This window comes from Rhineura floridana, chromosome 3 (assembly GCF_030035675.1).
Source record: "Rhineura floridana isolate rRhiFlo1 chromosome 3, rRhiFlo1.hap2, whole genome shotgun sequence".
Classification (NCBI taxonomy): Eukaryota; Metazoa; Chordata; class Lepidosauria; order Squamata; family Rhineuridae; genus Rhineura; species Rhineura floridana.
Window position 1 is genome coordinate 26,804,322 of NC_084482.1, and position 24,322 is coordinate 26,828,643.

General features: G+C 44.3%; 1 protein-coding gene across 1 annotated transcript; it reads right to left on the reverse strand.

Annotated features, from left to right (window-relative positions):
- Positions 1 to 3,161: 3,161 nt before the first annotated feature.
- On the reverse strand, positions 3,162 to 8,292 carry LOC133382079 (endogenous retrovirus group K member 9 Gag polyprotein-like). Its single transcript, XM_061621735.1, has 2 exons — positions 6,668 to 8,292; positions 3,162 to 4,003 (listed from the first exon to the last, which is right to left on the reverse strand). Exon 1 carries the CDS (start codon positions 8,111 to 8,113, stop codon positions 7,154 to 7,156), a length of 960 nt encoding a protein of 319 aa, XP_061477719.1. The 5' UTR covers positions 8,114 to 8,292; the 3' UTR covers positions 3,162 to 4,003; positions 6,668 to 7,153.
- Between the last annotated feature and the right edge of the window lie 16,030 nt (positions 8,293 to 24,322).

Below are 24,322 nucleotides of genomic sequence, written 5' to 3' on the forward strand. Positions count from 1 at the left end.
ACGCTCTTTCTGGGACTCTGCAGCAGACACCTGAATGAAAACCAGGTGGATAGAACCCACATGTTTCTTCCTCACCAGCTGCAAGAACCACTGGGCGTCTTTATTACTACAAAAACCACAAATAAAGGCAATGCCTTGATTAGGCCAACCAAATTCTTACAAAATAGCGCGCAAGCTTTTGAGTTCCCCAGAGCTCTTTATTAGGCTAGAGAGACGAGGGGAAACAAAACAGGCAGTGGGGGGGGGGGAATTGGCTAAATGGGAACCATGGATGGAATTTGCATTTTAGGCCAGGTCACAGTCTTAAGATGGAATGTGGGAGAAGGTAGCAGGCATCTGTTAGGTGCTTTGCAGGATTCCGGTTTCACCTGTGGCATTTATAAGGCCATTGTGCCATCTGATCCTCAGAACAGGGCTGTGTCTGTGCTGCTCACCACACCCCTTATTTCTTTCTCTGCGATCCAACCCTTCCATCCCGCCTTAGGCTCCTTCCTCCAGTCCTTTTTGACCTTCCATCCATTTCCATGTTACCCTTTGAATCAGACTATATGGTCAATACCTGTAACAGTCAGCTGTCTGGACGTCTGTGAATGAACCACCATACAGACTAAGCATCTGGTACATCTAAATGTATCCCAGAGGAAAGAGATCTAGATGTTCTAATAGTGTGCATCTTCTTAGGCAGGGATAGTAATCAGGTTGCCCTCTGGACGTTATCAAGTACAACTCCTATCAGCAATGATCATTGGTCATCCTGGCTGGGGCTGATGGGAGTGGATGTCCAACAATATCTGGAGGGCACCATGTTGGCTACCCCTGTTCTAAAGGTATGTCTACACTACAAATCAATTTAATAGTCGCAAAACCATACCAAACAAAAAGTCTGGGAATTGCAGGCTAGAGACAAGAGCTTTTTCTCCCCCAGAGAACTGAAGGCAATTTGAAAGAGAGATTGCTGCTTAACAACAAACAGCTCTTTCTTTGACTTAAACAACTTGTTTGACCAGGGGGTGATAGTAGAACAAAAGAAACATGCATGAAAACCACTTTCAGCTTTATTGATAGTGTTCATCCTGTCATCAGTGACTTACTGAGGGCCGAACTGCATGTCATTCATGAAGCCTAATGGTTAATCCAGCCTGGTTGGGAAAGGACACCAGCATTGGTTAAGAGAGGAGCCTGCCATAATGTCACTCCGTCCTTGCACACATTTAGTCCCTTTTATACCTCTGAAATGGGCTATATTATACTGTACAGGAACAGCCAACGAGATGCCCTCCAGATATTTCCTGCTCCATCATTCTTGACCATTGGCCATACTGGCTGGGGATGGTGGGTATTAAAGGTCTAGCATCTGAAGGTCACCCTGTTGGTTACTCCTGGTTTAAGGACATCCCAAGAGGCCCAGAGCACCATGAATATGCATTGAGTTCTGTTTTTAAATAGACTTGTGTGCACTAAGGATGGGAGGGGGGGATTCGATTCAGTTTGCATTTAAAGTCCAATCTATCAAATCTGCACATTCCGAAACAATATGAGAACCGAAACACAGCCATCCTTTGAATTTTGCACTTATTTGAATTTTGCAATGCAGTTTGCCAACCAACCAATGTTTACAAAAATGTATAAATTAGGTAAAAGTGTGCATAAAAATGAATATATGAGTGAAAGAAAGATACAAAAAATTCATCATAATGAGAAATTGCTTGCAAAATGTGTCGATTAGTCAAAACTGCATACAAAAATGTTTTATTAGAAATTTGCACTAAATGCTGAATGATTTTCATGAGGATTTTTTAAAATTCAAATTGCTGCAGAAATGTGGAGAACCAAATTTAAGTTTGGAAGAATGAGAAACAGAGAACTGAAGCTGACAGATCTTTCCATCCCTCTGTGCATGCATGAGAGAGAGAATACCAAAGCAAGTTCAAACAATGCCCAAGGCAGATGGATTGTGGGAAGAGTTGTTGAGCTAGATCTGGTGGAGTGGAGAGGGTCAGGGCACTCTGATATTTTGCTAAGAGATTCCTGTAGATATCACGACACAGTGAGACACGGTGAGACCAGAGTTCAATTTCGGAGCCCCCCTCGTAATTCTGGTCTCCGCTTTTATTTTACCTCCGCCTGGAGGCGTGGATTATTTTCTCTCCATAAACAGCCTATGACCTTTAACTATTGTATAACATCACGTACATACATAGTACAACAGCATTATCTTCGTGGCAATATGCAGGCAGTTATTTAACCACTACAGATGTCAGTATCGTTTACAGCCATAAAGTTAACCACATCCTGTTTTTCCACTGGTCAGATCGCAATGTCTTGAGAGATAGTGTACTGAGAACAGCAGCGTGGTTTGCCAACGTATGCTGTTCATTCAGTCCACCCCACATCTCCCCCTTTTTTATTTTTTAGCAAAAAGTAATTACTACGTAATGGTCGCGGAGCAACAGGTGTACACGTCTGGAAAAGGTATTGTAAAAAACAGCATAAGCCTATACTTAAAATGAGTAAAAGAATAGCATATCTAAGAATCTGACTTAGCCATCCAGTGGGCAGCCAACTCCAAAGCCACTGCCACCAAGTTGTAGGGGCGTCCTGCAAAATGTTATTAGCTAGATCCTTCAAGTTTTTTACCTGTGTTCTGATTTCAAAACTGTTGTCAGTTAAATTAAAACAGCACATATTCTTTATAGTTTCGCACCCCAACTGATGTTGTAATAGCAGGTAATCTATAGCTGCACGATTATCCAAGATAGCTTGTCTTAATATACCCTGCTCTTCATTTAACAAAGCAATGGCTCGAGAGGTGGCATTTATCATCTTAACATAATTACAGGCTAATTTATGTAATTGATTGCTGTTACTTACTGCCAATGCAGGAAGTCCAACAAGGGAGATGGCTAGTGATACACTTTCTGCTTTATTAAGCAATTCCACCTTGTCATTACAATCAGCCGGCATGGCAACAGCTTCTCTTTTCCTACGTTGGGCTAGCAACTCCCTTTTATGAAGGAAAATGGGAACCAGTCGACTCAGGCAACAGATGGTATCAGAAATATTAGCGGGAACATAATTAAAAGTGGTTTCTCCACATGTCCAAAACCATCCACCTGGTAAAGGAATGTGTCCGTACATACTGGATATGTTAATGTGCTGTGTACAATTCCATGTGGGTCTCCCAACCTTTAGACATCCCTTCTGCACCTTATGTCGACTACAATTAACCATCCGAGCACACGTATTATTAATGGAATTTGCAACATGTGATGTAAATAATTGAAAAGCATTAACAGGCAGCTGGAAGGTTGGAGTTCCCCAATTCGAAACAGTATGATATTTAATCTCTGAAGTATTCATGAACCGCCCAAGTCCTGTAATGTTCCCAATATCCCCAGGTGCTTTGCATACGGGTATTAAACATGTTCCCAACATACCCATTTCCTGTACATGTTCAGTCATGCAAAAGTCACTCACATTTGTCATTCTTGCTAACTGAACCCAGATATTGTGTTGAAACCGCATCCCCAACTCCTGCCCCAACCTGTCAGCCCCGGCGCTTCCTAAAATCCAACAAATGCAAAGTACAAAAATAGAATTTGTATTTAAAGACGCAATTAAAGCAAGAATGGTATTCTCAGTTGTCTTGTCCACCCCGGCTTGTTCCATTGCTTTTTCTGCTTGTGTTGCTAAGTTCTTTATCTGGCCCCAAGTCACGGGAGGTTGCGGAACATTCCGACCACGCTTCCTGGAAGACATCCCAGTATCCTGAAGTTGCAGAGAAAAATTAGGGATGGGATTCTTAAGATTATCGTGCCAGGACATCGTCTTTCCAGGGCCGGATACACCTAGCAGGTACCCACACAGGACCGTCAGGCGTAGACACAGCCGCGTAACCTCGACCCCACGTTATAAGCGGAACTGGGCCTTTCCACTCTGGATTTGGTAGTTGCCGAAACTGCACCCGCGGGGCAGGTAGAGACTCCGACTGCTGAAAATGCCGCTGCGCTCGAGTAGAAAAGGAAAAATGAGTATTGGGAGATTGAGACAAATTTAAATGATTAATGGTAAACAACACTTGTGCCAGCCACTCCTCTTTGGTGGCCAATCCCAGTGGTACTCCTCCTTTTTGTTTTTGTTTAAGCAAATGCTCTTTAAGGGTACGATTGGTACGTTCGACGACAGCTTGACCTGTAGAATTATAAGGAATACCAAACAAATGTGTAATGGACCACTTAGTGCAAAACTGTGCAAATTGCTGTGAAACATATGCAGGGCCATTATCAGTTTTTATCGTCTGAGGTTGGCCCATGATGGCAATAGAACGAATGACATGATTAATAACATTCTTAGTTTTTTCCCCTTTCTGAGGAGTTACCCATATGTATCCGGAATATGTATCTACTGTAACATGCAAATACTTCCATGGGGAGAAAGTAGGAAAATGTGTAACATCCATTTGCCACAACTGGTTAACTATGAGACCTCGTGGGTTCACTCCTGGTTCTGGGGATAGAGTTAACTGTGTGCATTGGGGACATTGTTGAATAATGGCAGAGGCTTCCTGGGCAGTAAGATGGAATTGCTTCTGGAGTGCTTTAGCATTTTGATGATGAAGGGCATGACTTTCTATGGGTGTGCAAAGGAGGGCACGAAGAGCCTGATCAGCATATTGATTACCTTCTGTTAACAATCCTGGGAAAGGTTGATGACTGCGAATATGAAATATAGCAAATCGACAAGACCGAGTATGTATGAGTTTTTGAAGTGTAAGCATAAGAGCAAGTAGATTAGTGTCCAGCATGGGAGAGACATAACTACCGGGTAATGCAAGTACAACATTCTTAACATAAAGACTATCGGTAATAATGTTAACCTCCTGATCTGCAAAAGTCAACAGCGCCATACTAACAGCGGCCAACTCAGATCTCTGAGCGGAAGTTTGGGGTAAGGTGAAAATTGTCTTCCAAACCCCCTGCTCGTGCCATGCAACAACCCCTCTAGTTGGACTGCCATCAGTATAGACCGTGACCGCAGGTAAGGGTTGTAAACTGATTACAGATTGAAACTGGATAGGAATTTTTTGTGTAATTTGAAGCCGTGGATCTGATGAGGAACGACATGAAATTGTGCCCAAATAAGAGACTAAAGCCCATTGAAGGTCATCAGAAAGCGCAACAGCATTTTCCCATGTGTAAAGTTTAAGAGGCAACGAAATTTCAACCGGATCGATACCTAATAATTGCCTTGATCGTAATCGTGCTTTTTGGATTATTTCTGCTGCTTGCATTGGCAAAGTTGTGATAGATGACTTTGGTGTATGGGCTAAGTAAAGCCACTCTATTATATGTGTAGCATTGGAGCCTGACTCCTGAGTGAGTGCAGCAAAAAGTTGGCTTCCATCAAATAAAACAAATAAAATCAGTGGTTTATTCAATATTTGTCGATCCACCCAAATAGCTTTTAACGTTGTAGAAACTAATTCTAGGGATTGCCTTGCCTGTTCCGTTAAAGTAATAATATCTGCAGGTTGACGTCCTTGTTTTAAACATTCAAATAAAGGCCCCATGTCTTGAGTGGTAAGTTTACAATATGGTCGAATCCAATTAATAGAACCCAAGAATTGTTGTAGTTCTACATAAGTTGGCTTCATTGACAAAGTAAGACAGGGCAATACAGGAGTGGAGTAGGATTGCATTAATTTATGTCCTAAATACAGAAATGGTTCTTTGAGTTGTACCTTTTCAGGGGCAATCTGCAACCCTGACTGTGACAAATGATCAGTAAGGTGTTGTTGCCACATAGATGGGAGGGTTCTCCCAGCCACCAAGATGTCATCCATATAATGGTAGACCAATAATGTAGGGTATTGAGCCCGAAAGGGTCGCAGGGCCATGTCTACAAACTGTTGACATAGGGTTGGACTATTTAACATGCCCTGAGGTAGCACTTTCCATTGATATCGTTGCGCAGGGCCAGAGTTATTATATACGGGAACAGTAAACGCAAATTTCGGTGCGTCTTGCGCTTGTAACGGTATTGTGAAAAAGCAATCTTTCAGGTCTATAATAGCTAAGGAATAGTCATATGGAATTAAATTTGGATTAGGCGTCCCACATTGTAGCGGACCCATGGGCACAATTAATTTATTTATTTCTCGTAAATCATGTAAGAGCCTCCACTTTCCAGATTTCTTTTTAATCACAAACACTGGGGTGTTATAAGGGCTATTACTTTCTGCTATATGATCAGCTTCCAGTTGCTCCTTTACCAGTTGGTGCAGAGCTTCTAATTTTTCTTTGGGTAAGGGCCATTGTTCTACCCAAATGGGTATGTCTGTCTTCCATTGTAAAGGAAGAGCTGCCTTTTGTTGGCTAATCATTAATAACAATGGTGGTCTGGAATTGCTCCAGTAAATCCCTTCCCCACAGATTTACTGAAATGTCCAAAATACAAGGGCGAATGTGGGCTATACGATCACCATCAAGAGCAACAACTTGTATCCAATCCTTACTCCGTTTTGAATCCTGAGCTCCGCCCACTCCCCACACAGAAGGGGCCACTTCTACTGGCCAAGAGGATGGCCAGTTATGTTCAGCAATTACTGTGACATCTGCCCCAGAATCTATAATACCTTCAAAAAGAACATTGTTTAAACAATACTTACGAACCGGTTTCTCCCTGGTCACTTCTGCCAGTACTGCAGCTACCTGTGGATGGAAAGGATTACCTGAAATACTCACACTCGGCGATTTCGTCCTTGTAGATCCGAATCCACCAGTACGTTTTTGGGAGGAAGTGTTCGATGTGAAAAGACGATATGGCAATAACAATAGTTGCGCAAAAGAATCTCCCTTCTTCAACTGAAGGGGAAGGTGACTCCAATACTGAATATAAATAATTCCCTGATAATCAGAATCAATAACACCAGGTACCACCATTATATTATTCTTGGAAGCAGAGGATCGCGGTAGTACAAGGCCTACGGTGCCTTCTGGTAAAGGGCCAGTGAGTGTGGTAGGCATTAAAAGAACTGCTCCAGGCAAAGGAACATCTTTTGACTCTGCATGTATTAAATCAATTCCAGCGCTTCCTTGAGTAGCAGGGGTGGGTACACTTCCTTGAGATTCGGGGCTGGAAGCCTGCCCCAAGTTCAGTTTCCCTCAATAGGACGGGAAGACACATTGGTATTGGTAGTGGGAGCTGAACGACACTGATTAGCCCAATGATAACCCTTTTTACATTTCGGACAGATTTTCTTTGGCCGGTTTGTAACAGTGCCCCCACCTTTAAATGCTCCTCCGCCAGGAGCCCGACATTCCCTTCTGAAATGACCAGGCTTTTGACAATTAAAACAATTGCCTGTAGGTTTGTTACCCTGTCTTAATGCCCCAGCTAACAATGTCATGGCATGAACATGTGTACCTACCTCTGCACAAGCTTGAATCATGTCTCCCAATTCATATTGAGGTCTATGAATAATGTTTTTCAAAATCTTTTTACAGTCTGTGTTAGAATTCTCGTAAGCTAATTTTAACAATAATTCCCCTTGTGCCTGAGGGTTATCAACCTGCCGTGTCAGAGCCTCTTTCAAACGGTCAACAAACTGAAAATAGGGCTCTGTTGCTTGCTGCCGTACATTCGTAAAAGAACGTAAGGGTTCTTTCCCAGCAGGCACCTTTTTAAATGCTTTCTGTATACACTCAGCAGTTCGATGAAATGCGGCTTCAGGCAATACCCCTTGTTGTGCTATGGTAGCAAAATTACCTGACCCATAAATTTGCTCGGGAATGATATTAGCATCCCCAGCTGCTATAGCAGCATGTCTAAATTCTTGGTCCCAAACTACATATTGCGAAGGAGTCAAAATCATCCTAAAGAGATCCTTCCAATCTTGAGGGATCATGTTATATCCAGTAGCTACTCCTTCCAACATCCCTTGTACATAATTAGCCGTAATCCCATATTCTCTTACTGCCTTATTTATTTCTCTAATAACAGAAAACGGAAGAGCTGTCCAAGTTGCTATGCGATTATTAGCATTATTAGGATCTGGCTGATATGTAACGGGAAAAGCTGAAATTGTACCCTCCCAGTCTCCCATTTCTTCCATAGATAATAATCCTGAGGCTGCAGCCTGAGCTATGGCTGCTTTAACCTTCCCAGTAACCTGTTCTTGTTGGACTGGAGGGCTATATGGAGGAGCATTTACAAATTTCTCAATATCCTTTTCAGGTGTAGGTAAAGAAAGTTGGGGATAAAGAGGAGTTTTCTGGTCAGAATTGGCAAACAGCGATGTCTCTTTTATCCCTAAATGACTAATGGCCTCAGCACACTTTTGCCATAATAAGAGATGGTGAATAGGTGCTCTTGGTTCTTCATGTAATTTTCTCCCTATCTTTATCCAATCTGACTGACGTAGCGATCCTTGCTCTGGATACCATGGACATTGACATTGAATTGTTTTTAACAATGATTCAATGTGAGAACGACTTATAAAAGCTGAGGTATCCTGTTTTAAAATTTTTTGTAGCTCTTGTGCATGAACCTTCTGCTGAGCTGACAATTCCCCCCCCATACTCACGAATGGGAGCTGTACGCTGAGGTGCACCGTTGGCTGATCCTGCCAGTGGGTACGAGGGTGTTTGTTCTGAATCACGTCGAGGTCACCAGATGTAGATATCACGACACAGTGAGACACGGTGAGACCAGAGTTCAATTTCGGAGCCCCCCTCGTAATTCTGGTCTCCGCTTTTATTTTACCTCCGCCTGGAGGCGTGGATTATTTTCTCTCCATAAACAGCCTATGACCTTTAACTATTGTATAACATCACGTACATACATAGTACAACAGCATTATCTTCGTGGCAATATGCAGGCAGTTATTTAACCACTACAGATGTCAGTATCGTTTACAGCCATAAAGTTAACCACATCCTGTTTTTCCACTGGTCAGATCGCAATGTCTTGAGAGATAGTGTACTGAGAACAGCAGCGTGGTTTGCCAACGTATGCTGTTCATTCAGTCCACCCCACAGATTCCTACTCCCAATCCCTGTTCACTTCCAGCTCTTGGAGGTCAGACTGTCTCAGTGGAGGTCAGCCTGTCCTCTTGGCCTAAATCCATGGGAGTGTGCAGAGGCTCCACTTTGTTGGGCCTCAGAAGCTGTGAGGCCACCCTGCCTGGAAACATGGATGCTTTATGCATCCCTGTGCCACCTCGGGATGTTTGTTTCCCCTGTTGAATCATATCTCTTGCAGCACGGATAAAATGAACAGAGAAATGCTCCCAGCAACAGGCAGGAGGTGGAAGAGAGAGTGTGAACCTGTCTTTCATCAGCTTGCCTTGTAGAAAATAATGAAAGAAAGCCAAATTTGGGAAAGGGCTACTGGCAGAGAGGAGGAACTGGTATGAGACAACAGTAAATTTTAAGATCTTGTCCACTTCCAGATGACCCATTTATTGAACATTCATCTTGATTTGCTTGCAAAAAGCTTGTACAGAGGTTATACAATGTCTGCTCTTTATTGAACATGGATTCTGATTTCTTTGCATGACTTTACATTGGCTTGAGTTAAGTTAAGCCGGCGTAAAGTACACCAGATCCAAACCCCATTCAAGAGCGAGACTACTGCTGACTGCACTGTGCTAAGCCTGGCAGAGGGAAAACAAGCCTTGAAAATATAGCTTGACTTGCACCACCCTTTTTGCTGGTGTAAGTTCTACCGGATTGCCAGGTCACATGACTGAGCTGAACAGAGTTAAGATCCAGCGTAAGTCCCCTACCCACACTATGTCCTCAGAATGCCCCTTTTTGGGGACTAAATGCTGGCTTTGGCTGAGCCCGTTGAGCTGGGACAAGAGACTTATGCCCAGCTGAGCCAGAGACCCGCCAGTTCCTAACTAGCTCATCCTGGCAGATCTTGGGTTTGGATTGTTCCCTTGGTCACCAAATTTGAGGAGAATAAATAATTTCCTTCCGTTCGGATTGGTTTATAGCCCTAGGCTTGAAGGGGGGATCTTAGGAAGGGAGGTAGTAGAAGGAATTGCCTTCTTGGCTCAGGTGCTCAATTCCATTCTAGAGCACTCTGTTTGGCTGGACGGATTCTTAGTATAGTGCATCTTGGTGCTTGCTTGCTTGCTTATAGTCCACAGGACCCTTAAATTGGGTGATGTGAAGGACTCATTTCTCTGCTTTTGGCTTTAGTGAGGTTGGACAATGGTTACATATGAGCCAAAACCGATGGCTCTGGCTTGGATCCTGTGCTTTCCTGAATAAGGTTGCACTAGCTTGGGGTGGGAGTGATGCAGGAGAGGTGCTGTACCTCCTGTTCCTTTAATGCACGGGTCACCAACATGGCATCCGTGGGTGCTATTGTGTCCTGGAGATCTCCTCCTGACACCCCTCACTGCTTCCCTTGACCATGAGATGGTGAGGGTGGTTATCTTTTTCTCCTTTGAAAAGTATAAGGAGGTAAAGATGGAAGTTGGAAGAATGGAGCTCTTTCCCCCTTCCTCTTTCAGTTCTATGTGCTTTTTAAGGCTCAAATTAATTCTACTGGAACTGGCTTTTACCTAGATCCCTGGAAAAAGCAAAGTCTGTGTATGCACACTCTCTCTCTGTTTCAGGGGTGATGGTGGTGATAGGGAGAGAGAAGTGACCAGAGGGGGTGGTGCTCATGGCATTTTCTCAAAAAACCAAATGTCCCTATAGGCCTGAAAAGCAGAGCTTGGAAAAGTTACTTTTTTGAACTACAACTCCCATCAGCCCCAGGCAGCATGGCCACTGGATTGGGCTGATGGGAGTTGTAGTTCAAAAAAGTAACTTTCTCAAGCTCTGGTAAAAAGTTTGTTGATCTCTGCTTTTATAGTTGTGTAGAAGAGGGAGTTTCAACAATTGAGTTGTCAAATTGCGAGGGTTCAGAAGAAACCTTGATTCCGTGTGTGCTGTTTATAGGGTGACTGGCCGCATGCAAAAGAGAGCAGGGCTCCTCTGCACCTTTGTGTAGAAGATGGAATTTCAGCAGGTGTAGTCTCCATAACAAACTAGACCTGTTGAATGCCCCTCTCTTTTATAAAGGTGCAGGAGACCTGTTATCTTTTGCATTGGGCCACCATCATTGCTTGTCTTGAGGTTTTACCTTGAGGTTCCAAACAGGGGTCAAGGTGAGGCAATTCTGGTACCTTTTAAATTATCTTCTCCCACAGACACTAAAGTTGGTTGCTAGTTCCCGATTCCTAATTACTGTGGTGTTTACACCCCCAGTTCCTTATTCTTTTCTGCATATTTTGGCATGGGGGCACCGTGGTTGACAGTGTCCTGCAACCAAACCAAATGTTGAGCTGGATACACTTCAGTGCGATCACACAGAGGACACAGTCCTAGAGGTGTGGGTGTATGACTTGGGGTGCCCAAGGCTTATTGTGGGGTACACCCCCCAGCTCCTTATTTGTAATTGTCATCTGGGGTCATCACACATTTATGAATGTTTTGCAAAAGCAACAGTTTTGACTGGAGAAAATTATTGTGGATCTCAATGTGGGCTGTGCCCAGTCACAGAGATATATGATACAGGATAGAACAAAGTATATTTTAGTGTTCAGGGGCATATAAATTTACCTCCTTTTAAAAGGTTTTCTGACTGAGCTGTCTTTCAAACTTTTGTGCAAATAAGGAATTGGAACCAACTCCCGCAGCACCTTCCAGCGTACATAAGAAGAACCCTGCTGGATCAGGCCTAAGGCCCATCTAGACCACTGCTCTGTTCCAACAGTGGTCAGCGATGCCTCTGAGAAGCCCACATGCAGGAGAGGAGCACAGGAACCACTCCCACTCATGTTCTGCAGCAACTGGCATTCTGGGGGCTGCCAACCCGTCACCTGTGGGCACCATGACACCTGTCAAAGTTTTCAGTGGTGCCCCCAGCAGGTATTCCAGAATCTGAGCTTTCATTTCAAAATAAAATCCAGCCCTCCTAGAAAAAACGTTATGAAGCAAAATGTGCAGGTACCCTTCTAAGCGATTTATGTGAAATGAGCCTGCCTGACTGCTCCTACCTGTCAGTGTTATTAGCCAATGAGTGAAGTCAGAGCTGTGATTGATACATGAGTAGTTTGGACACCAGGCTAAAGGAATCCCCGAGGTCCCAAGGAGCTGCTTTTGCCCTCTTTTTTAGTGCATTTTTCCTGCTTCTGGTTTTTTTTTTTTGTTCTAGTCTTTGGAATCTCCATTGTTTGCCCTTGCTTTCGCCTTAGCAACCAGGATGCATCTTTTCTGTGCTGTGTTCTCCTGAGATCAAGAAGTACCTAGAAGTTATTTTCTGCAAATAAGTGTGGGTGAATGTTAAAGAATTCCTTTCCCCGCAAAAGGCATATGTGAAATTTTTGCATAGAAGCTTAGGCACGTCTCCTGATTTGCCGGAGCTAAAGACCAGGGACACATTAAGAATTCACTGTTTAGTTAACTTACAGTAGAATAATATATATGTTTACTCAGAAGTAATTCTGTTTGTATTTAATAGGGCTTACTTCCATGGAAGTGGGTACAGGATGGCAGCCTGGACTTTAGGGTTGGCATAGGGGAAAAACAGAGTTATATTATGTTATGCCACACCCTCCTGGTAACTGTTTTGTGTTATGCCACACTCCCATGGCAGCCATTTTGTGACTGGTGCCCCCAGGAGTCTTACAAAATTTGAATTGTGCCCTATGGTCCAAAAAGGTTATGGTATTCAGAAGCATATTGCCTCCGTTGTTGGAGGCAATATATAGCCATCATTTGCATTTCAGTCAGTTGCTCCTTGGCTAAAAGTTTCCAGCAGGGCAGATCCCACTTTGATAGACCTCATCCTAGATTTTTCCACTTTAGATTGAAAGGCTTTCGTTCCCCCATATTTGGCAAAAATTCCATTCAGGTTTGCCAGAAGGAATCCAATGCCTGTTACTCCTTTTAGTTTCCAACATGTGCTCTTGCCTTTTACCGATACAGCAGCCTTGATTTGTGGCTCTACAAGGAATTATGGCCTGTTCTGTAAGAGTTTATCTTTGTGAGGGGGAACCCATGTTGCGTTTTTAAAAAGACAAAACAAAACACAGCTACACAGAAAAATCTCCTGCGCCTTAGTGACAGGCCTGATAAACACACAGCTGGAAATAATTCCAACGGTTATCAAATCTAACCCTTACAAGGGCACTAGGGGGATGCCCCTTTTTATAAGCTCTGCACCTGCACCCTTGATAGCAGCTGATGCAGACATTAGATAGGTGAAGATTTCTCCAGCATTCACCTCTAGCCACTCGATTTCCATGTGTTGGGCTGCAGTTAGGGCAAAGTCTACTCTAAGCATTTATAGTGTGTTAGAGTGTCCAAGGTGTTGCCACAGGTTACCTCAGTAATTCTTAAAGCAACCCTGTGAGGTGAGTCAATAATATATAATCCTTATATTGCAAATGGCAAACTGAGCCAGAGGGACAGAGAGTAGCTGCCTAAAGCCATCTATTCATACATAATATGGCCAGATGCCAAAGAGGAGAGGGCTTTGAAGGGTAAGGTAGAAGAAGGAATTTCAGCACCAGGGGTTGATGGTCAAACAGTTGGGAGTCTGTGTAAAGCTGACTTCAAGGTCAAACACACTCGAGCTGCAACTTCTGAGGTTTTGGAGTAAAAGGGAGCAGAGTCTGACTAGTGTCATGTGTCTCCGGCTTCAGAAAACAGAACTGATGCCATCACAACCACAAGTATGTCTCTACGCTGTGTCTGGTCTCTATTGAACATTTCTTCTGATTTGCTTACGCGGGCAGTTCTGTGACCATGAGCCTTCATCCTGATTTGCTGGCAGGGTGTTTGCACATCTTCCCATTAATCGTTTGTCCATTCCACACTTTTCCATGTATTTCTCAGTCACTTTCCTAACCACAAAAAGTCTGATTCTTTTTTTAAAGTGGATTTTTTGCACTAGGGCAACCGAGAACTTTAATCCACTTTACTTGCACAAATCTAATGTTACTCTATGCACTTGAATCCCTCCCGCAAATTGCTGAGAGTCTGGAGGCATCCAAACCAACTTCTTGTAAAAACAAAAACCAAGAGTTTTTGTGGTTTGGAAAGTGGCAGTGAAATGTATTGAAAAATGTGGGATGAACAAATGATTAATGGGAAGAGGCATAAACCCCACAGGGAACGTCTGAATGCAGGACAAATGCTCATTGTCATTTAATCTCCCTGCAAACAAATCAGAATAAAGAGTCAATAAAGACCAGGTATAATCTAACCTCTATGTAAACTTTGTGCAATAAATAGGTTGCCTAGATGAGCCCTTTTTGTCTGAATCTTCCCTGAATTTTTCCCTATCCACTTTCTCCACACCATGCATAATTTCATACACCTCTGTCATGTCCCTCCCATTACTTGCCTCTTTTTTTCCTAAGCCAAAAAGCCCCAAATGTTGTAACCCTTCCTCACAGGGGAGTTGCTCCAGTTTCCTGACCTTTTTGGTTGCCCTTTTCCAGCTGTGCAATATCCTTTTTGAGGTGTGATGACCTGAACTGTACACAGCCTTGCTGTGGCAGTTGGGTGGGTGTATGGGGCAGTGAGAGCTCCATGTCAGTGGGGCAGTGGAATCCGATCCAAGTTTTTGTCTAAACTTTCACAAAAATAGGTTCAGCACCTCAGACAGCTCGTTAAAAGGTTAGAGTAAAACCTGGAGCAGATTCCATTGCCCCATTGACATGGAGCCACTAGCTGCCACTGGGTGGGGGCTGACTGTTCCCCATTTAAATAATTATACTCTTGGGACGTGTGTGCTTCTGCCCTGGAGGGGGCGATATAGGGAGTCCACAACCTTCAAAAAACTTTTTTATTTTTTTAAAAATCTACAAAACGACTGGTTCTTGCTGCAGAATAAGAGGGAAGACTTGTTGGCACTTGTAGTTTGTTTTCCTTTGTAAAGAGGGCTTGAGGTTTGCTTTTGTTGCGCCTGCCCCCCAACCCCACTGATAAATGTGAGACTCAGCATCTCCTCCTCCCTACTCAAATGGCTTCTTGACTGTTTTTATAAAGCTTTTGGCTGTTGTACACAAAGCCTTCCCTTCCTGCCCAGGAATCTGGGGAGTTGTGGAATTCCTCTGCGTTGAAAAAGCCTCGGATTCGGCTCGTCTGCTATTCTTTGGCTGTCTAAACTGTCTTTCTTGGCCCAAGATATTCAGTGCCTGGAAAGTTTAGCCCCTGCCCTCCCTAGCCAAATAAGATGAGTCCAATGTCAGCTGAAATTAGGCATGCTGAGGGAGGGAGCAGGGCCGGCCCAAGATATTTGGCTGCCTGAGGCAAAGGACAAGATGGCACCTCTGCCCCCCTGCCCCCATTCCATGTACAGACGTTGACCAGACTGGTAATCTAATCCTACTCTGACAGTGGCAACAGGACAGCAGCTTTCACTATACCTGAGGACAGCTTAGAGGGCACAGGGCAGGTCACGTGGCACACACAGAACAATGTCCACTCCCTGCCCCTTAGCAATTGTTGCCTGTGGCGGCTGCCTCGCTTTGTTTCATGGTAGGGCCAATTCTGGGAGGGAGAGAATATTACTAACAGTTGGGGGACGGGCCATAGCTCAGTGGTAGAGCATCTGCTTTCCATGGAGAAGGTTCATGCCACAGCATCTCCAAGGAGCGCTGGGAAAGAGTCCCTGCCTGAAACCCTGGAGAGTTGCTGCCTGTCAATGTAGACAATACTGAGCTAGATGGACCAATGGTCTGACTTGGAATAAGGCAGCTTCCCATGTTCCTAAGGCATTGCAGAAGGATCAGCCACCATCATATTCAGTTTGGCCCCAGTCAGCACTTTGGAACCTAGCAGAGCAGTAAAGCAGTAAAGGCAAGCCAGTGAGACAAAGGGAGGAGAGCTTGGTTCCCAGAGACAAACTGAATTCTTTTATCAAAAGTTTAACAGGAAGCAGCACTTGCTACAAATGCTCACTGCCATTGGGGAAGTACAGAACAGCTGAAATCATGCCTTTGTCCAATTTTAAAACAGTGCCCACTTTCAATTGCAATCCTTTCCTTTTTTAGGTATATGCAGGCATTCAGATTGAGGGTAAGAAGGAAGTTGACCTTGTTATATGCTTGTGCTTAGGGGTGGGTACACATGCACACCATACATTTAAAGCACATTTAAAGCATGCCCCCCCCAAGAATCCTGGGAATTATAGTTTACCCCTCACAGAGCCGCAGTTCCCAGCATCCTTAACATACTACAGTTGCCAGGATTATTTGTGGGGAGGGAAACGTGCTTTAAATGTGCTTTAAATGCATGGTTGCTGTGTATGCAGCCCATGTGGCAATCTGACTGGGTAGATGCTCTTGGAACATAGGGAAATCTCTAGGTCTCTAAGAAGCGGGACTGCCTCTGGTTCAGTGGCAGAACACTTGCTTTACATGAAGAAGGTCCCAGGTTCAATCCCTGGCAGCTTCAATGAAAAGGAGCAGTCGGTGGAGAAGATTCTCTGTCTGAGATTCTTTGAAAGCCACTGCCAGTCAGAGTCAACAAGACACTATGTGAGATTAGGGATGGGTGAATCTGTCCATTTTGGTTTTTCTGAGTTTCTTTCTCGTTTATGCAATATTCAGTTCTCCATGCTTGCATATCTGCCTTTTTTTAAAAGACCTCATCAGTAATTTAGTGTGAATTTCACCCAATATTTTATTTTATTTTTATTTATTAAATTTATATCCTGCCCTTCCTACTAGAAGGAGCCCAGGGTGGCAATATATTTAAATATATACATTTTAATGCATTTTTGTTCTAATATATAGACTTTTGCAAGGCAACTTTCCTACTGTAATGTATTGTGTATGTTATATTCACTAATATCTGCATTTTAATGCACGCTTTGCTGTAGCATCTGCATTGCTTTACATATTACTTGACTGGAGAACCGCATTGCAAAATTCAACGAAGTGTACATTTTGAAGGCTGGCTGTGTTTTGGTTCGCATATTCTTTTGGAAAGTGTGGATTAGGTAGGTTTGCCTTTATATGTGAACTGAATTGAATTTCTCCCCCATCCCTAGATGAGACAGACAAATAGTCTGACCTGGGTATGAGGCAGCTTCAAATGCATTTATTATTTATTTAAGAAACTTACATAACCCACTTTTCAAAAGAAGTATTTTTCACAACGTGGTTTGCAAAACATATACCAAGCATAATCGATCGTTTCCGCACTTCGATTCCATTACAGACAATCCCATCTTATTTCCTTTCCCAGATAACCGTGACCATGTTTTTGTGACTGGAGCAGCTGGGACATATTCGGAGAAAATTCCTGGGAAGCAAGTCGCAATCATGGAAGCATGTGTTTTAAAAGTCATTATCCCACCAGAGAAAGAAAAGCTACATCAACACAACTAGCAAACCCAGAAGCAGAGGCAGCTAACGTATGTCCCAAATAACAGACAGCCGATGGGTAAGCCATAAGCAGTCAACCAATTGTCAGAGAGTTTGCTTATACCTCTGGTTTACAGCCATCTGGAAGCCTTGCAATGATGTGCTCATATTCATCTCTATTACACATCTGTAATACTCTCAGGAACATCTATGGATCATTTTGTTCCCATTGCAGTTGTTTATGTTGATGCAGACCCATCTGAAGGGGAGGAAAAAACAAGGCAGCTTTTTCTCGCTTGCATAATGGATGGCAGTTACAAAACTGCAGATGTGAACTGAGAGCTAGAGCAGAGTCTTTTCTCCCCAGCTGACATGTGCTGGAGAAAACAATCCATGGGAGTGGTCTACTTGCATGAGCAGTGTAGTGCTGAAGGAAGGGTTCTCTCAGAACTTTGCAGCAGATCAGCTTCAGAGCATGCAGGCACTTCTTGATTTAGAAGCCCCATCCTTTAATTCGCCCAAACCAGCATATTGGGAGGGCAGGCCCTACCATCAGGCAAAGTGAGGTGACCACCTCAGGCAGCAAATGGTTTTTTGTTTGGGGAACAATCCAAACCCAACATCCTCAGGGACGAGTGGAGTTTGGAATAGGCAGATCTCCAGCTGAGCTGGCGTAGGTCCCACATCCCAGCCCAGACAGAAATATGCTGGGTAAGTCCTCCATCCCAGCTCAGCCGGGGTTCAGACAGCTCAGCCAAAGCTGGCTGAGCAAAGGCCAGGGTCAAATGCATGATGGGGGAGAGGTGGGGGCATGAGGGATGGGATGAGGCAGGCGGAGGCTAACCTCTATTCCAGATTCCATCCAGTGCAGTCGTGTGACCTAGTAACCCAGTGGGAGTTACACCGACAAAAAGGGTGGTATAAGTCAAACTCCATACTAAAGGCTTGTTTTCCCTCCACCAAACTGGGGCTGGTTGCACTGGCAGTAGTCTTGCTCCTGAAGTGAGTTTGAAACAGGGGTAAGGAACACCGGCATCATTTACCCTGGGCGTAACTGACCCTGGCTTCCTATAGTTTGGATTGCTCTGCTCATTTCTTTATTAGTTAATTTTTATTTCCAGGGATGGGGAGAGAAGGTTGCGACATTTTCTGCCAGGTGCCAAAAGAGGGTTGGGGGTGGGGAATATACAGCTCCACCTCAGGTCAGCCCTGCAGATCAGCCAGTGAGGATTTCTGAACTGACTCTTAGGACAAAGACAGACAGAAAGACCCCCAAATGCTCAAAACATGGCTGTATGCATTTTGAGTTCTCCAACCGCTGAGTGAAATGTGCCACCTCCCAAATGCACCATCTTATTCACGTAGGGACCAAATGGAAGTGATTTCTGTCATTTTCCAGAGGGGGGCAGTCCTAGAGTTTATTAGGGAAGTATTAACATTGGTGACAGGTAGCAAGGAGTGCTTTTTCTCCTCTTTTTTTGTTAATACTTATTTTTCATCTTTTTGTGTGTGTATGGCCGTGGAAAAAAAGGGGGGGAACCCCAGGATGACGAAAGACCAATGTGGGTGAATGATGATCAATAATCTTGTTTATTGAGAACGTTATAAAATATATGCCCAACGCGTTTCGGTTGGATGAATTCCAGCCTTCATCAGGGGCTATAATACACAAATATAAAACCTAATTACTCAACTTTAAACATGAAATTACTACTTACAGCATTCTGTTTCACCATGTTAATTTTTTTAAAAAAACTTATTTATACTCACGTACCACAAATAAGATATCTTCGTTATTCAGTGTTTTGTACAAAATCAATCCGGAGCAGTGTCTCAATATCATCACTGGTTGCCCATTAGCTGCTGGGCCAAGTTCAAGGTGTTGGTTTTGGTACATAAAGCCCTATACAGCTTGGGGCCAGGATACCTGAAAAATCATCTCACCCCTTATACACCCAGTCCATCGCTGTGCTGTGCTGTGCCGGCCTCCTGTAGATACCATCTCATCAGGAGGTCTATTCCACACAACACAGGAATTTAGTGTTGTGGCACCTGCCCTTTTGAATTCTCTCCCATTAAGTATTAGACAATGGTGGCCTTTGGAGAGGAGAGGACAGTGCTTCTTGATGGAGCTGTGGTGTATGGTAAGCTCTGGTAAACATTACAAAGTGGGACGAGGGCAGGGGCTGAGGACTTGCCATAATAAGGAGCATCTTTGGGGCAATGGTAACATGTAGCTTCCACCTTCCATCCCTTCTCTCTCCCCTCCTCCATCTTTCTAAACAGCAAGGAATGCATCTCCTTCACTGTGCACTTTTCCATAGGGAGCCCTCATCTTGCTGGATAGGACTGGGTTCACTTGGAGAGTGGTGTTGGTGTAGGTTACTGAGGAAGGGAGCAAGCAGGGCCAGTCTTAATATTCGGCAGAGTGAAGCAGTCACCTCAGGGGGCAGATACTGGGGGGGGGAGCAATTGCAGTCCCCTTAGCCCCCTGGATATTATCCTCTGCTGTAGCTATGTGTGCCACAAAACCTGTTACAAACCCCCTACTTTCCCTTCATTGTGCAGTGCAGGGGGCAATGCTATCCCATCACCAGTGTTGGTGTTGTTGGAGTTTGGTACGTATAGCAGCGGAGTGCAGAAATGAATTGTCTGGTAATAATTGGTGGTTGAAAGAATAAAGAAACCTCTTACTCCTGGGAAATAAAGCCGTTCTGAGTGCAGGCATACATATGGCCATTATGGAGTCATGAGGTTAAACCTAGCACTAACTGTATCTAAGAAGAAGGAAGGAAGGCATAAAGCCTGAGAAAAACAATCTACATGTCAACAAGTAGTTAATGAAGAAAGAATCAGCCTTGATTGACTCCCACCCCTGTTCTTCGATTGGCTGGGGAGTTCTATGCAAATCTGACTGTGCATTCTGCCTCCAAACAAAGACTTCCTTGTTTGCCTCTGTCCAAGCATACTTATTATTGGTCTATATTCATTAATAGGCAAAAAATCTTGTGGTTTAAGAACGTACCTACAGCCCACAGATATTTCTATCAAACATTGAAAAGCAGGGAAAGTGGGCAGCTATAGTGAATGCACCAGGGGAGCAGGAGACCTGACCTCCTGTCTGAGATATTGTACTGCCCTACAAATTTGTCAAAATGCAAACACAATTTGGGTTGGTCTTTCAAAGTCCAATCCACTTCCTGTGTAGCTTGGAAGAATTTGGTATCATCCAAGTGAGCTTCATGGCTGTGGGGGGATTTGAACCCTGGTCTCTCAGGTCGTAGTCCTAGGATAGGTAAAACTGACCATCGGGGAGGGGGAGGAGGGGGAAGACAGGGATTGGAAGGGGATGGGGAGGGGTGAAGGAAAGGGGAGGGAAGAGGCAAGAGGGAGGAGATATGAGGGACGAAAAGAGGGCAGATTTGATCATTTGCATGCTTATTTTCAGTTGGATTTACTCCTGTGCAATCATGCTTAGGATAGGTGAAACTGACCTGGGGGAGGAGCAGAGCAGGGAGGAGGAGGACAGGAAGGGGAGGGGGAATGCAGAAAGGAGGCTAAGACGGAGAGGGGAGGAGACTGGATGGGTGGGCACTGGGTAGAGGGGAAGACATTGTGAACAGTATCATTAATTTTCAGGGTTTCCCCCACCTTTTTATTCTACAGCAGGCGCATGCAGCCTCCCACCTAAATTTAAACCAAAGCTCTCCCTGGACACATCCACACCAGACTGTTATTTCACTTTAGATAGTCATGGCTTCTCCCAAAGAATCCTGGGAAGTGTAGTTAGTGAAGGGTACTGAGAGTTGCTAGGAGACGCCCTGTTCCCCTCAGAGACCCTCAATCAGAGTGGCTAACTGTTAAACCAGTCTGGCCACTGGAGCTCTGTCAGGGGAATAGGAACCTCCTCTCAGCACGCTTCACAAACTACACTTCCCAGGATTCTTTGGGGAAAGCCATGACTGTCTCAAGTGAAATAAAGGTCTGGTGTGGGTGTGGCCCCGATTAGCCAAGCCCAGCAGCTGTGAGTCTGGCTTTTCGAACACTGACAGTTGGTTCTTACTGAGCATGCCCATGCATATCATTCTGGGGCAAGGTCAGTAATAGGATTACAGGTACTCTGTGAACATGGCTGATTTTTAATGAATTTCAACAGATTATGAGAACTCTGACAGAAAAAAATTCAAAAGGGGTCTGGTTTTTCTCTCTTTTTACACGTTGAACTCTCGATTCTCTCTGACTGTTTTGTGTATCTCCATGAAAATTTAGAGGGTTGTTAAGCAAGCGTTTCTGAGTTCAGGACTATTTTGTAAGGTTTTGTTTTGAAATGAGCTTATGGCAAGCATCAGAATGGCATGGGGGTATTTTTGATTTACCATTGTGGAATGCCAAAAATCCATGCCGACTCTCCTTGCTGTATAACTAAAGGGCCTACTTCCTGTTAGCCCATCCCTTGATAAGTAAGGGATGCTGCCTTATTGCAGGTACTACACACTGGCACAAAAAATGCCACATCCACATCTTTGCTGTTCCCTTTGTAACTGAAAGGTGGGAATCTTGCAGTGTCAGTGAATTCTCTGCATGTGGGGTGGAGGGAACAAGGGGGATGGGCAATGCAAGGAGGGTGTGCGTCTGTGTCTGTGTGTGTGTTTAGGGCAGTGTCATTTCCACCCAGCTTTGTGATGATAGAGAGCAGCGCATCTGTACAATTCATGGCCTGTGGGATGCTTGGCACAACCATTCCGACACTGTCAGTGAAATATGCCACTGCCGTGCATAGCTAATGCAGGCCAAGCAGATGGCACCACAGCCATTAAAGGAATAAATAACGGGCACCTCAGGCTGCCTGGCATGGGGAGTAGGTGAGGCGTCCTTCCCTGGCTCTCCCTGTCAGGTTCCTACCTGCTTGTGGTTACTGCCTGTCTCTAGGCACCACCAGGGACTCCACCAGTCCGGACCGCTCTCTCTTATGATTTCTCTCCCCGCTCTAGCACAGATCTCAACAGATCCCCCTGCTAGGCAACCACCAGTAACGTCCCAATACTAGTATTCCCAGAGACTCTGAATACTGGTATTGTTATTCTCTTCACCGCTGCCACCATTTGTTACAGTTCCCCTTCAGCCTTGGTCATTACCTTACCCTCCCTTCTGGTCTGTGAAACCCCAGCCAAGGATCAGGCCTTTGGTAAACCAAATTAAGTATTTATTACAGATAACAAAGCTAACAAGATTAACAAGATTTCTTCTTAAGGCACATAAGCATATGGTTTTACTCAATACTAATCCGAACTCCACCTCCCTCCTGGTAAACAACTCTCTAAACCCCACCAAGCAATCCACCTTGTAGCAGGGAAAGGGAGACACCTAATGGTCACCCAAGACTGCAAAGCTTTGCAATTTATCCTGATCAGAAGTCTCTTAAGGATTTTCTCCATTTCCCTTGCAGCAGCCGGCAGGTATGAAAATATAGGAAAAGCCCCAACAAGTTCTAATTATATTTTATGTATTTTTAAATGCATGTAGCACCTTTTCGCCAAATAAGGGCTCCCAAGACAGTTTTCGTTTTCTGGGGGCTGATCCAAGAAGTTCTGGTTTGTGTGTGTGTGCACGCGTGCCAGGTCAGCCAATGTGGTGTATTATTATTATTATTATTATTATCATCCCACCCTTCCTCCAAAAGGAGCCCAGGGCAGCAAACAAACAACAAAACACTAAAAAAATTGATAAAACATCATAAAAACAAAAACTTACAAAACATTATAAAAACAAAACATCTTAAAAAACAAAACATATTTAAAGTAACATCTTTTTCTGTTGTTTTAAATGAACATCTTTAAATATGTAGTGATCAGAGTGTTGGATAAGACTAGGGACACCAGGGTTCAAATCTCGAAGCAGCCACAAAACTTACTGGGTGTCCTTGGGCCAGTTAAGAACATAAGAGGAGCCTTGCTGCTAGATCTGGCCAGTGGCCCATCTAGTCCAGCATCCTGTTCTCATAGTGGCCAACCAGATGTCCCTGTGGGAAGCCTGAAAGCAGGACCTGAGTGCAACAGCTCTCTCCCCGCTTGTGATTCCCAGCAACTGGCATTCAGAGAGGCATACCTCTGTCAGTGGAGGCAGAACATAGCCGTGATGGCTGGTACTCCTTGATAGTCTCCACAATAAGTTACAATCTCTTAGCCTCAGCTAACTCACGGTGTAATTGAGAGGATGAAGGGCTGGGGAGCACATGCCATGTACATTGCCCTCAGCTGCTTGGAAGTATGGGTGGGATAAACACATGGTAATAATATGCCCATGATGAAAAAAGAAAGGTGGTCACAATCAGAAATCTTGAGCCATTTAGAAAGGCTGGGGTCTAAATTGGGGCTGAGGAACTCGTGGTCCTGGAGATGTTGGATTCCAGCTCCTTTTATCCCTGTCCACTGGCCATCCTGGCTGGGGCTGGTGGGAATTGGAGTCCAACAACATCTGGGCTACAAGTTTCCTACCCCTGGTATACTGTTGGGTCCCATTGTGCTTTCAGCCAGATCTGAAAGATACATCATTCAGCAGATTTCCAGGAGGTTGAACATAGGAAACTGTCCTATACCAGGCCAGACTGTTGGTCCATCTAGCCCAATGTTGTCTATTGTCTGATTGGCAGTGGTTCATGCCAGAGTCACAGGCATAGAATCTTTGAAATCATCTGCTGGGCTGGCTGATCCTTTTAACCAGAGAGGCCTGTGAATGAACCTGGGACCTTCTGTATGCAAAGCATGTAGTTAACCATTCAGTTATGGGCAAGATCCACAGCCAGCTTCTCTCAGACTCACTCCAACCTCTCTGCCTTCTGATCCCTATTCTGGAAACAGCCTACTCTTTGTTTGTCAAGCTGTTCTTTTCCTCTTCACTCTCTTCTTCCAACTCCGTCTCTTCCTCCCTTTTTTTTTTTTG

What these genes read in the sequence shown, in the direction of transcription:
- LOC133382079 (XM_061621735.1), bottom strand. Translation starts at nt 8,113, where the DNA reads ATGGAAGAAATGGGAGACTGGGAGGGTACAATTTCAGCTTTTCCCGTT.